This window comes from Lepidochelys kempii, chromosome 16, assembly GCF_965140285.1.
Source record: "Lepidochelys kempii isolate rLepKem1 chromosome 16, rLepKem1.hap1, whole genome shotgun sequence".
NCBI lineage: Eukaryota > Metazoa > Chordata > Testudines > Cheloniidae > Lepidochelys > Lepidochelys kempii.
Genome location: NC_136395.1, coordinates 14,731,178 through 14,743,992, shown reverse-complemented (window position 1 = coordinate 14,743,992; position 12,815 = coordinate 14,731,178). Strand labels below are relative to the sequence as shown.

General features: G+C 38.7%; 1 protein-coding gene across 10 annotated transcripts in view; it reads left to right on the top strand.

Moving 5' to 3' along the window:
- CDK5RAP2 (CDK5 regulatory subunit associated protein 2) overlaps positions 1-12,815 on the top strand; it is a 105,334-nt gene that overhangs the window by 50,744 nt on the left and 41,775 nt on the right. For 7 of the 10 annotated variants that reach the window (XM_073314323.2, XM_073314325.2, XM_073314324.2 and 4 more), the window contains 5 exons: positions 1,152-1,280; positions 6,722-6,814; positions 7,572-7,619; positions 8,776-8,969; positions 11,747-12,206. In XM_073314323.2, the coding sequence (XP_073170424.1) occupies positions 1,152-1,280; positions 6,722-6,814; positions 7,572-7,619; positions 8,776-8,969; positions 11,747-12,206 (924 nt within the window). The remainder of the gene's footprint in view (positions 1-1,151; positions 1,281-6,721; positions 6,815-7,571; positions 7,620-8,775; positions 8,970-11,746; positions 12,207-12,815) is intronic. The other 3 variants (XM_073314319.2, XM_073314318.2, XM_073314322.2) reach the window with 3 other exon arrangements.

Sequence of the window (12,815 nt, the reverse complement as noted above, 5' to 3'; positions counted from 1 at the left end):
AAAGCAAGTTCTTCTTCACACAGCGCACAGTCAACCTGTGGAACTCCTTGTCTGAGGAGGTTGTGAAGGCTTGGACTATTACAGGGTTTAAAAGAGAACTAGATAAATTCATGGAAGTTAAGTCCATTAGTGACTATTAGCCAGGATGGGTAAGGAATGGTGTCCCTAGCCTCTGTTTGTCAGAGGGTGGAGATGGATGGCAGGAGAGAGATCACTTGAGCACTGTCTGTTAGGTTCACTCCCTCTGGGGCACTTGGTGTTGGCTGCTGTCAGCAGACAGGATACTGGGCTGGATGGACCTTTGGTCTGCCCCATTATGGCCATTCTTATGTTCTTAATATCAAAGTCTTTGGCAAATATATATTAATGAAATCTCACTTCAGTCATGGCCAGTGAAAAGATAGCTGAGTATTAATAGATCTACGTTTAAGATTAGTTAATTGAAACACAGAAAGATTAAGTGATTTGTCCAAGATCATACAGAGAGTCAGTGGCAGAATCCAGATGGACTCTCGGTCCTATGCTCAGACCATTAAACCATGCCTCCTGTGTCTCTGAAGTATATATATGGCTCTAAATTTGGGCACAGTTATTAACAGAAGACTTTGATACACTAGGTGAATATAGGTTGTTAATGTCTGCTAAAGTGTTTTGGGACCTGATTCTCTACTCTGGTTTGCTACTTTTACATAAGTGCAACTCCATGAAGTTATATTGGCATAGAAATGGTAATAGACTGGAGAATCAGACTCCTTATTTTTTAGTGCTTCTCAGTGAATGCTGCTGCTCTGTTCCTATAACACAACTTTCACTTGCATCAAAATAACCTTTTCCCCAGTCAACCTGCAGGCATGATAGAATCTGAACTTTTTTCTTGCTAGTGAATTTTGAAATCTGAGCTTCACGACTGAAGTCTTCCAAATTAGCATTCCTTGAACACTAGCTTCTAATATATTTGTATAATGTTCCTGGTTCAAATGCATACAATCCCTTGGGCAGAGATGGAAGCATTAAGCTTTACTGGAAGTAACTAACGTTATAATTCTGAAGTTTAACATATTGTATCGTGTTATTTAAAGAAATTTAAATCTGCTTCTTTATGTTTTAGGAAGAGCTTTATAGTTTCTGATTGTTTCCCTGTGTGTATTTAGGTTGCTGAACTCATCTTGATGGTTAAGGACCTGCATTCAATTAACCAAGAGCTAAAGAAAAAACAACTTGGACTCTCCAGATCAGAGACTCAGGGGAAAGAGACACTGAAAATATTAAACCAGAATGAGGTAGGATCTCTATATTAAAATATTGTGCCTAATTCTCAGTTGTGCTGCACCTTGTATGGTCATTTATATCCATGCAAAGCGGGTGTAAAACACTGCTAGATCAGACTGCTAATATTTTATACTCCATTTTAAAATGATATAAATAACTGTACAAGGTGCAGGGCAACTGAGTATCAGGCCCAAAGTGTTTTTAGTGTTCAGCAATATTTTCAATTGATTTTTAAGAAAACAACATATATTTTAAAATATTAATTGGCTCTATGATCTGTTTATTTTATAAATTTGCAGGTAGGAGTGGTTGATCTTATTTTTCAAAGAAAGTTGCAACCTCCATAACATTTAGGTATCCCTCAGTGGCTGCTTTATGCATTCCTCAGCTATCTGAGAACTGTTCTCACTTCAATGTGTAGCCCTATTAGGGTGTAGACCATATCTGCTCCATCTCTGAGGCCATGTAGGTCTCTCTGGCAGCAAAATTGGGGTGTTTCCACTATGCATAGAGGAGAGGAACCTGTGTTTTAGGGATCGGTGCAACACAGAGCAGCGTACAAAGAAGGGGGCAGAGTTGTAGAAGATTGGGCTGATAGATGTGCAGAGGAATGACCATTGGGTCCTCTGTTCTTTTGCCTGTGGCTGGGGTGTATTAGGAATAGGACTGGGGGGGGACGGGACATTTGGCAAATAGTAAATTTACCAAAAAATGCATTTCTTAAGGTGCCAAAACTATTTGTGAATTTGGGTCAAATTTAGCAAGTAGTTTCTGCTGGAAAAAAAACCCTGAAAACAAACCTTTTGGAAATGTTGAAGTGGTTCATTTTGGTGTTTTGATTCAAATTGACATTTTTTGAAATGATGGAATTTCAAACTGACATTTTCTAAATGAAATGTCATTTCAACCCAAACAAAAATGTTCTGTTTTTTGTTTCAGTGAGTAAAGAAAATACAAAATCTAAGTTTCCATTCAAAACTAGATTTTATTTTTTTTGATTCAGCCATCAAACTGAAAAATCAATTATTTGCTCACTAATTAGGACTGCTTCAGCAATGGGGCTGGAGTACTCTCTGCATAGCAGCTTCACAGTCTGATGGAAAAGATTCTGGATATTGGGTCCCTATATTTGTCCTGTTATACAAGAAGATAAGGGAAATAGTGTACATGTCCAGTTCACTTCCATGGCTTTTCATAGATTATTCTTGCTTTAAATGCTATTGCTAATACCTTTCTTTTGCTTCTTTAATTTCACCTTCCTTTGCACTACGTGCTGAATGATGATGAGATCAAGAGCAAAAGGAACAATGAGTGTGACCAGCATGTTCTATCTTGAATTTCTAAATCTGTTTAAACCCAAAGAACAGAAACTACAATGTTTAAATAATATGTTTCAGTTGTGTTTCGGTATTGAACTCATTTGAGGGCAGTGTGTCATGTATTGCCTAGGTGCTGCATAGATCCCTGGGCAACACAGGATGAGTTTATCATATATGCTGCAGATGAATTGTAAAGACAATTATCAAAATTCAGACTAAATTTCCTTGCTTTTTATCATTTAAGTCAGGCCTTTCAGGTTACTTTTAATTTAAATGTCTTTTTAATTATAGATTAACGGTACTGCTTTAGGTACTCTTGGGATAACATCCATTTTAAAAAAACAGTTAACTTACAGATTTATAGACTAACTAGGTTAGCACTGAAAGTCTAGTAGGTAAAATATACATTTTAAAAATGGGGGTTAGTACATATATATTCATATTTCCAGCAATTTGCTTAGCAGTCCTGTAGAGGGCACTGCCCCCTCACTGATTCTACATTTGATGCTGGTAGCAGCACCGGTATGCGCTGAGAATATCAGAGCCAAGAATATTGTCCCCTCCTGTGCTTGTCTTGGTGCAATTGGAACATGAAAGGCCATTCACTAAAGAATTGTATACATGGACCTAGCTTTAGAATAAACAAGAGACACATTTGTAAAATAACCTGTGTATAAAATGCTGGTAAAGGCCAGGAGGCAAGTAAGAAATGCTATTCAAGCCAGTGCCAGAGTGACTAAGGTACTATTGAATCCCAAAGTTAAAGGCTCAGCAATCCAGTGTGTTTCATTTTAAAGGTTTTTATGGGCCATATAATCAGTCCTGTCAGTAAAAGACCTGCTTCATGATTCTGGGCTATGGGCCATGATTGGTGCATTTTTACAAACTAAATATAAATGAGAAAAATACTGGATTCTTCACTGGTATCTGTTAGCATGCACTGCTAAGAAGACACCAGTGTCTGTCCTCCGTATGAAATTTGGCAGGATATAACAAGATATAGCCCTCTTGGGTGCTTCTTAAAATGTACAAACCTTTCTTTTCTTTAACAAAACTGGAGTTCAGACCAGATAAATCTGCACCTTAGATCCTTAGATGCAAGGCATCTTTCAAAAGACTGTCAGCCCTGAGTAGTCTGTTTCTTGGCTCCAAGTGGTGGAGGTGTAAAGATAAAAGGGCTGTTTTTGCTCTGCCCTCTGAACATCTGCTTTCTGTGAGAGAAGCAGCTTCACTGATTCCAGCCTTCAGGGCTACAGGGATTTTTGCAATCCAAGCATATCAGTGGTTCATTTACGAAAAACGTTCAAGGTTTTCAGTCTCTAAGGAAATATTTTAAATAGGCATCTTATTCTCAATAGATTTCCTCCTGGCGTTAAGCCACTTATTTTCTTTTAATATTTTGTTGAACATTAGATTGTATTCCTTTGAGTACAGAAAGTTTCTTTTCAATCTCTGAGACTTTAGCAGCAAAAGACTCAAATTGCAGCCAGTTGCTGTAATGCTATACTGCAGTCTGTTTCGTGTAAATGTTAATAGTTTAATTGTGAACAGCATAACTTATGGATTCGCATATTGGCCTGGAAAGGGGGATACACCCCTGAAAATTATGCTGATTAATAAAGGATAGTTGTGCTGTGTTGGAAGCTGTATAAATCAGGTGAGTATGAGCATAAATGAATTAACTAGCTTTAAAAATAAAGCTTGGTCCTACAGCCTCATTTTGAAAATCAGACCCTGGCTATAAATTTTTGGATGCTATAATTAGCTAATATTTTCCAATTTTTTAATAATCTGTGAGTAAGCTTAATGTCCATTGAAGTCAGTGGCTACAGTCAGACAAATGACAAGCTTTTCCGAAGCACAACTTTGCCTGTACATCACAGTCCTGATATGTAGCATCCCTGCTACTCCAGTTCTGAGACTGCCGAAAATGGGAATTTGGATGAAAATACCAAATTAATTCAAACCTGAGACCCAAAGCAGGATTTGAAGATAGGGCTCTAGAGATAAAGGGAAAACTACTAATACACTGCACCATCCAGCTCCCACTATTATTTTGTTTCTTAAATTAATACTTACAATTCATGTGTAAACAAAAGTAGTGTGGCTTACTTTGCTGGGAGGTAGAAGGCAAAAGTGCTTTTCTCATTCACTGCTAGTAAATATATACATGGTAAACAAGTCGCAGTAAGAAACCCACTTATATGCTCCCCACTGCTCAGAGAGAAAAAGATATACACACATCCCCACTACATCTGCAGAATTCTCTTAGTCTGAGACTGGATCCGTGTGCCTTGAGCCTTGTGTCTTCAGTGTGTGACGTCAGGGAAGCAGGTTTATCTCTTCACATCATAACCATTAGCACTGCCCTGTGTATGCATCGAGGCTATAAATTCAACATGCACTACTTTTAGTCATTAGCTCCTGTCCTCCCAATGTACCTCTAAAATGCTGTGTGCCCAAGGGCTCAATGAACAACTGCTCCCCTGGCTATGCTTAAGAATCTGCCTTTTTGTCTTTATTGAATTTAGGGTAATTTTTCTTTAGTCTAGGTCACAAAGGAACTGACTGTTAGACGCACTAGTGTGATATTACTGCCTTTAAGGCATGTACATTACAGCCTTGCTCCAAGACTAAAATCCTTGTGTAACAGAGCTATGAATCCACTCTCCCAATACCATGTATTGTCTGTAGATTAGACAGACAATACTACCTTCAGAAAATGCTACTTACAGGTAATAGATTCTCCTGTGTCTCATTTCCATTTCTTAATGAGCTTCCAGCACCAAAGTTCCTTTACAAAAATCTCTTAATCAAATTACTGAGAGGTGTTGCTGTAGAATAAGACTATATCGATACCAGAGTATGGGCTAATTCTGCTGAAAGGCCCTAAACATTTGGTGTGTATGTTGCAAAAGCAGCATTACTGGGTACTTATAATCTGCCCAATGTTCTCTCTCTCTTCCCTGGCCTGAAAGCCATTCTAATCAGGAACATAAATAAACAATATGAGGGTTTGTGCATTGAAACCGTTGTTGAACTTAGATGTATATGAACAAAGATGTGGGCCAAAGCCTCTCCTGGAGTTCTACTCTGAGGCACTGGTCACAGAATAGTGGAATGGCTTCACTGCAGCATAGTTTCAGGGGAGCCAAGTTTTCGGTGGAAAACTCCTTCCCCGCTTTCCAGTTGCTGTGTAGGGCTTTCTTGCAGGGACTTGCCAGAATATTGCCCCTTGATGTAATCAGATTAATCATTTTTAAATTAGTATTGTTGTCATTGGAACCTTTTTAGATGCCTCTCGACAAAAGTTTAAATTCTGACGTCTGTTGCCGGAGGCAAACTGGCTGGGGGAGCTGAGCTGTGGTGGGGGAGCATTCTGCCTGCATGCCTCTGTCACTCCTGCTATGAATTCTAACAGGCACAATGCAAGGGGTTCCTGGCCTGGCTCCCAGGTTGGTTGGTCAGCCCTCTTGGAGGTTTGGAGTGCTACTGGATAACACTAGACAGTAGCTTTCCTCCTGCCTCTCTATTCATGGACTGCTAGTACAGCATTCTGACTGGGTCTTGAGGGGGGTAGGACATGGGGAAAGAAGAAGTTCTTGGCACCCTCATTTCCCCTCCTCTTTCCCCATGGTCCATCAGTGAAGGACAAAGCAGTATTTAGCCTACAGTGTAATAGTAAATCTTTTTATTGTTACGCCAGACAGTGTCTGCCCTGCTTAGCAAGAGGTTTTTTTTTCCCATGAATGCAGAAAAAGATCATAAAATAGTAGGAAATAAAAATAATCATTAAATGGAAAAATATGACAGGCACAATGGAAATATGGCTTGGGGAGGGGGAAAGGTGTTTGCAGGAAGGGGCTAAATTAGCATTTTTGTACAGTTCAGAAGGATGTGCAGCAGCGAGGGAATGTAAAAATTCAGATTTCAGTGTACTATGTATGAATTATTTCTGTTTTTTGTATTAACTCCCTTTTGATCTTACTGGATAAATCTAATCTAATGTTTGTTACTTTGTATTACAGGCATTTTTTATTTTTCTTTTAAGACATGTCACTGACTTATTTATGCATGTTTCATACCACATTATTTTTGTGCTACATTTTCACATCGTTCCATACTTTGTATAGTTTCTTGAAAGAACAGAGGAAACCATGACTCAATCTGGAGATTTTGACAATAAGAATGCAGAGAGCTGTCAACGTTCTGAGAGGACCAGTGAGGTAGGATTGTGTCAATATCATTGTATAATAATTTTACTAGAGAGTTACATGTTCTGGGTGCACAGTTACAGCTGTTTAACTTGATATATTACAGCTGGATTTCTTTTTGCTGTATGTTTAGAGTATACAAGTCTAGACTCTGCAATTCCCTGTAAGCAGGTAGAGTCCCCTCCATGCTCTGAACAGAGGATACTCTCACTGGATATAATGCAAACATCTTTTCCTGTTTGATTTTTTTCTTAGCATAAATAAATCATAAACATCAGCCTAAGTTTTCTCCTCAAGTTTGTCTGTTCCTAGGTTTTTCCCTGCAGGATCTCCTTTGTCACAGTCCCTAGTTCCCTTTGATCCAGAATGATACTCAGCCTCTCTTAAAGGGCCTGATCCCAAGCCCCTTAAAGTAAGTGGGAGTCTTTTGATTGCCTTTAGTGGCCTGTGTAATCAGGCCCAGAGCTTGGCTGGAGTTAGTAAGATCCACCTGCTGTTATGACTGAGCAAAAATTACTGTACATCTTCGTATAGGTTTCGAACACCTGATGTCAACGTGACTCAACAGAAAGCCTCCATTCCTGTGGAGGGTCCTAGAATCTGACATCTTTTTTTACTGGCATTCAAACGAGATATAGTATACTGTGAAAAACACATAACTAAGATAAATACTATGTTTTCTGTTCAGTTCAAAATGGTAATATTAAAAAAAAATGACAATGTGATGTGCCTCAAAATTTATAACTTCTACATATCCCTACTTATCTAGGCATGTGCTCAGTTGCCTTTGGATCATCATCTTGATCTGGATATGCAGGTAAATGATACAATATAAATAGCCTCTCATTATGTGTGGAGAACCTTGTAGTAGGTACGTAATTAAATCTCTCATTGCTAATGGCTCCAAAGTCAACAGGGTTCATCATGAATGGGCCCAATCTAAATCATATTGAAATAAATGGAAAGACTCTCGTTGATGTAAATGAGAGTTGCATCATGCCCCATGTGTGGATCTGTGGAGCTTACTAATTCAGAGAAAAATCGCTCTGCTTCATGAAATAGTCTTTGCAGATCTTAAATTTGCCATGCTTTGTAAGCTGTGGAATCATTAAAAACACTAAAAGCTTAGTTTTTTTGAGCATGCATCAGAATGTTCCAAACCATAGTTATGAAATGGCCTTTCTTAACTGTCATCCTCTGAGTAGTTACAGAACCAGCTCTGATCCTTAGTCATTCCCTTTTTGCTGAGTTCTTTAACCAGACTACCTCTGCAGATTTGCACTGGCCCTCTGTATTTCCCACTTCTTCACAATTTTATACTTAGATTTCATCAAGGTGGAGAGGTATTGAAGGAAGTTGATCGGGGAAGTCTTTTATTACTGCAGTTTGGAATGTTTGAGTTGCTGACTTTTGTACCCTCTAATGGCTTCTACTGCTTTTGGTAGTTCTATGGCTTCTGAGATAGGTTGTACAGCTGATTCATGCTATGGCAATATGTATGGAGAGTTTTAGAGGCAACTAACCCAATTTTACACACACAAGAATGGTAATTCCAAACGCTTCAGACGACATTCTGCCCTTGGACATTCATGCTAACTGGCCTGCACGTGGGCATCTGAGGGCAGAATTTTATATTTAAAGACACGTGATTCAAATGTGATCTAATCATGGAATGAATTACAACGTGGGGGCCACATACCAACAGCTTCATTAGCCAGGAGAGCATCCATAGATAAACACCACCAGGGAAATCTACTTACCGCTAAACAACTGATCTCTATGAATTAACCATATCAAATTGATGTTCATTAGTTCCTGTATTAATAAACAGTAAGTTGAATGTCTGTGACTGCTTTATAATGTAGATTAAGACCATCAAAGATTACAAACCATGATTATGAAAAGATTGTAGCCCTGAACATAATAGAACTGCATACCTGCCTAATAAGAAAACATTTGCAATTTTTTGCCAGCAGATGACTCCTTCAGACTATTCAGATGGTGTCTGCAAAGATAGACATTATAGGAATCCAACTAAGCCTCGGTTTGAACATGATATAGCTGGCAAACACTCTGGCAGAATAGAGATGAATGAACATGAAGCAGAAGAGATGAACCTGCTCACATCTCTTTTAAATGAAAATGGAACATCTGTACTTGAATCTAGGTAAGCCTGAGGGATAGACACTACTTTTGACAGTATTTCTATTTGAGGAGAGAATAAAATAATTTTGCTAAAGTGAATTTAGATAATGGCACTGTCTAATTTACCTGAGAGATTGGCAAGGCTCCTTCAGAGCCATTTCAGTCGATCATACAATTAAGTAATTACGAAACGTGCTATCAGTAGGAAGACATCCTTATGAAAAATCCATTACAAGAAAAGTTTCTCTAAAGGTATTGCTTCATAGAGCCTTGCTATGGGAACTGATCCTTTTCAAGATGTGGGACTGATAGTCTTAAAGGGCTAAAATAATAATAATAATAATACTTTGTGCTTTTTTTTTTTAATCCAAGTATCTCAAAGCACTCTACACACAGTGAATTAAATGGGGAAAAAAAAAAACCCCAAACCCTGCACTGGTGTAAGAAAGTTGTGTGTGAGAAACTGGGGAGAAGTGACTTGCCCAAGATTATTCAAGAATGATAGAGCAGCCGATATAACCCCTTAGTTCTGATTCTTAGTCCCCTGCTTTTAAATATGCCACTAGACAACATTGCATCCTTCAATAGGAATTTCTTTAACCCCTGTGGCCTTAAGCTGGAAGCTGTGGCCCTAGAGTCTGGTGGGAAATGAAATGCCTTTAACTGCAAGTACCTTTCACTATAGCTGACTGATTGGTGAGCTCGTTTTGCTTGCTTGTGAGAATACTTGTTTTTACTGACATCACTGAAAAGGAAGTTTACAGCTCTGACTGTTTTACAGCAGCATCAGTCCTTTAGCTTTTTCAACAACACATTAAATCTCTTTTAAAAAACCCCTACCAAAAGCAAGAGTTTTAGAAGAGGGTAGTTTTAAATAGATTTTTTTTCAAATATATGTAAATTAACATTAAATAAGAGCAGATGGCCCTCCAATGGTTCTCTGGCTGCATTCACTCTCAGAGCTGAGGTGAACTTCATGAGTCACTCAGTCTGCCCTTGTCCAGTTCACTTCAAATAGAGACCCTCAAGTGAGTTACAGCTTTGAATTCATTCCACAGTCTTACAATGTTGTGTATAGAACTCTCCATGCTGTCCTTTTACTGTAGTTGGTTACACAGGAAAATCTACCGAGAAAAGACTGCTGGAAATAATTACCTGTTCCTCAGCATGCAGCCCCAAAAGAGCAGTAAAGATATAACGTTAATAATAATGTTCACTTCATCTAAAGATTTCAAAGCACTTTACCAATACAACTGATTGATAAAGGTTCACAGCATCCTTGTGAAGTAGGTAAGGATTATTATCCCCACTTTACAGATGGAGAAACTGTGGCACAAAGAGGTGAAAATGACTCATACACAGTGAGTAGCTGAGTTGGAACTAAGGTCATGTCTGCACTAGGAACACTTTATGGGACAAAGCACTCCTACTGCTGTTGGAACTATACTGGCAAAGCTGTGCTTTGTACAGGTATAGTAAAACCAGTCCCCACGGGTGAAAAACGCTATACAACAATGATTTCTTTCAGAGGTCATTAACTTTATTCCTTTAGCAAACCAGGAAATGTTTGTGGAGAGTGATGTGAACTACCTTCTTCATGCAAAGTTCTCAGTGGTCCCACCTCCAGGAGCTCAAAGTCCAAACTCTGATCCATCATGTGGCAAGGCATTAAACTGCCTATAGGCAGCTACACAAGCCCCAAATCTGTCTTCTGTATTTGAAATCAGTTTTACAGTTGAGTCTACTCAACCAGTCCTATGTTTCTACATTACTATTCAAGCCAGCCAAGAAACATAAATGATTTTAGTCATCAAGAAAATACTGAGTGGCAGATGAGACAATATTCCTGTCTTAAAAGATGAATATATAATGTTGTTTTATTTCTTAACCTTACTTAAAAGTCTGGTAATGAGCAATTCTTTCACAATCATCTTTAGCACTCTTGTGTGTAATCTCTTCTGTGTCCTAGTATAAATTACCAGATTGACTATGATGAGCCTGTGCTGTTGGGTAACTTAATTCTCATGAATGATATTAGATACCAGAAAAAAAGACATAAAAAGCATAGTTAGCATCCTCCATTTCAAATGCCAGCTGTGTAAATGCAGTTGTTTTTAAATGCCTGTTTATATGTTTAGCGGCACAAACAGTTCGTGATTGGACATATGAAATCAGCTGTAGAATTTGAGGGTTGTTTATAATCTAATGTCCGTTGTGTAGCTTCTCTTTCATCTTAAAATCTAGCTTTCCAAACTGTGGCCCCTGGTCCACTGGTTATCTGTGGAACACTTGCTGATGGTCTGTGGAGGGCAAGGCTGTCACATTCTATTGGCTGATCCTACTTTTTTCCAGCTTCTGCATTTTATTAAAAGACAGCTGACTATATATGAAGGCCCAGATTTTTTAAAAGAACTCAGCACCCAGCAGCTCCCTTGTTTCCAATTGGCACATCATTAAGATGCCTATAAGGGAGGGTAAGATCCTGAAAATCTGGCCCTACATATCTTCCTGATTTTATTTCATGTAAGCAATTGCTGTGGTTTGTTATATGATCACAAATGGGAGGAAGGGATGTGATCTACATGATCATAAATGGGAGGGGGAAATGTCCACAAGATAATCTCTCTATGAAAAAGAGAAGCTCTTCCCTAAATCTACTGGAAAGTAAAATGGAATCTCCTAGGAGTCTACAGTATATCATGGCTCTACAATAGTGTTCCTTAGGAGGTGTTCTTGTTTCCTTAAACAAAAAAGCAAAACACATGTTTTTTTTTTTTCCCTCTCTCTCCCTGGATAAAGCAGACAAGAACAAGTGAAAATTGTAATTGCACTGTTAGATCATCTGAGCACAACTGAGCAAGAATGTTCAAGTGAAGATATAGAGAATAAGGATGAAAAAGATCTTAGGCAAATGGTTATTCAACTAAGAGCTGAGCTGAGACATTTCAAGCAGGTCAATACGTTCTTAAAGCAGCAAGTAGAATTGAAATCAACTTTTGATGGAAAAGAGAGGCTTTATCCAGATACAGCTCCACAGGTTAATAAGGTTATTGAATTGTTAAAAGTGGAATTGAAAGATACAGCTACACAAACAATGACTATGGAGGGTAACGTCATGAGACTCAAACATGAAGGCAAAAGAGGTGCCTTAGAAGAAAAAACAAAATACTCAAGATTAAATGCAGAACCTCAACAAGAAAATGCATATAAGAAGGATGAGCAGCATGAGAGACTTTCTGTTGCAAGTAGAACAAATAAAGTAAGTTTATTTGAGATTCCCTTTATAACAGTTCAGGGCAGACATAGAGATGAGAAAAGTGTATTTCATTTCTGAAGTTAATCTTGTTTTTCATGTAATTTTAAAAATAAGTAAAAGGGATTTGTGCCAAATATATTCAAGATAATTGTACTTACTGTACAGTGCCTTTCATCCTATACTTCAGTGTGCTTTAGAAATATTAATTAATTAAGCCTCAAATCTCCCAGGATTTGATACCAATAAATATTGTATCAATTTTACAGGTGAATAAATTATGGCATATGGGTCTTGATTTTTGACTGCCTTTTTACTTGGTATAGTTGTTCATGAGACTGTAAAGCAGGGATGGCCAACCTGAGCCTGAGAAGGAGCCAGAATTTACTAGTGTACATTGCCAAAGAGCCACAGTAATACGTCAGCAGCCCGTCCCATCGGCTCCCCACGTGCTCCCAGCACCTCCTATCCACTGGCCGTCCCGCCGATCAGCGCCTTTCCCTCCCTCCCGATCAGCTGTTTTGTGGCATGCAGGAGGCTCGGAGGAGGAGGGGGAGGGGGAGGAGCGAGGGCACGGTAGGCTCAGGCAGGAAAGGGTGGGGTGGGGGCAGGGCC